This window comes from Terrapene carolina, unplaced genomic scaffold, assembly GCF_002925995.2.
Source record: "Terrapene carolina triunguis isolate 2854851 unplaced genomic scaffold, T_m_triunguis-2.0 Scaffold17961, whole genome shotgun sequence".
In the NCBI taxonomy this organism is placed as follows: Eukaryota; Metazoa; Chordata; order Testudines; family Emydidae; genus Terrapene; species Terrapene triunguis.
The window spans coordinates 1,905-3,029 of NW_020682312.1; the positions used below are offsets into that span (position 1 = coordinate 1,905).

General features: G+C 69.2%; 1 protein-coding gene across 1 annotated transcript in view; it reads right to left on the reverse strand.

Annotated features, from left to right (window-relative positions):
* The window catches only part of LOC113408539 (SH3 and multiple ankyrin repeat domains protein 1-like), a gene marked incomplete at its 3' end in the record, with an annotated part of 1,160 nt that extends 540 nt beyond the window's left edge, over positions 1-620 (reverse strand). Inside the window, exon 1 of the mRNA XM_026661846.1 lies at positions 403-620. Coding sequence (XP_026517631.1) covers positions 403-595 — 193 coding nt within the window. The remainder of the gene's footprint in view (positions 1-402) is intronic.
* Positions 621-1,125: the final 505 nt, after the last annotated feature.

Below are 1,125 nucleotides of genomic sequence, written 5' to 3' on the forward strand. Positions count from 1 at the left end.
CGGGTCAGAGCAGGGCAGCCCAAAACTCCCGTCCACCCCCCTGCACCCTCATTTGCCCCCCTGTGCCCCAACAACCCCCAGCATCCCCGCAAACCTCCCATGGCTGGGACAGACTCTCCCCACAGAGCCCCCCCAAACCCCTGCAGGCTCTGCCCCAAGAGGCACCACACCCCTCCCCCGCAGAAAGCAAGCCTAGAACCCCACCACACGCCCCCTCCCCTCCCCCGCGCCGCCTCTCAGCACAGAGCTGGGGAGAGAACCCAGGAGTCCTGACCCCCACACACACCCCACCCCACCCACTGGACCCACTCCCTTCCCTGGGGACAGAACCCAGGTCCCAGTCCTGCACTCAGAGCACATGCCCCCTCCCCGAGATAGAACCCAGGCGTCCGGGCAGCATACCCTTGATCTTCTCGCCCTTGCTGAGGGACAGCTCGCCCTCCGCCTGGGCCTGGTAGGGTTTCATGGCCATGAAGGTTCGGCCCGGCACGGCCGAGTAAAGCTTCCGCTTCATTCCCCGGCTGTTCAGGGTCCCGCCCGCCGCCGCCGAGTCCCTGGGGAAACCGCTAGAACTGCAGAGAGACAGAGATGGCATGAACCCAGGAGTCCGAGCTCCCAGCCCCCCCGACTCTAACCACTAGATCCCTCTCCCCTCCCAGAGCCGGGATAGAACCCAGGAATCCTGGCTTCCAGCCCCCCCCCCCCCCCCCCCACTCTAACCACTAGACCCCACTCCCCTCCCAGAGCTGGGGAGAGAACCCAGGCGTCCGGGTACCTAGGGCGTCCACGCTGCTGCCTCTTGCCGTCCTCAGGGTGGCGCCCACGGGAGGGGGAGCGGGTGCGGGCGCCGCGGGGGCTGCTGGCGCTGCGTAGGGTCCCCGTGGCGATCTTCGGGGCCTGCACAGCCACCGTGGCCGGCGGTGGGGGCGCGGTGGGGGAGCCGTACAGCATCCAGTCGGGCACGTTCATGCTGGTGTCGCTGTTGGCCCGGAGGAGGAGGTGGGGGACCCCCAGGCTGCGCCCCCCGTCTCGGCGCCGGGCTGCGTACTGCGGGGACTCCTGGAACGGGACTGCAGGGCACAGCGTCAGAGCAGGGCACCTGGGAGGGGGGGAGACTGGGGGGGG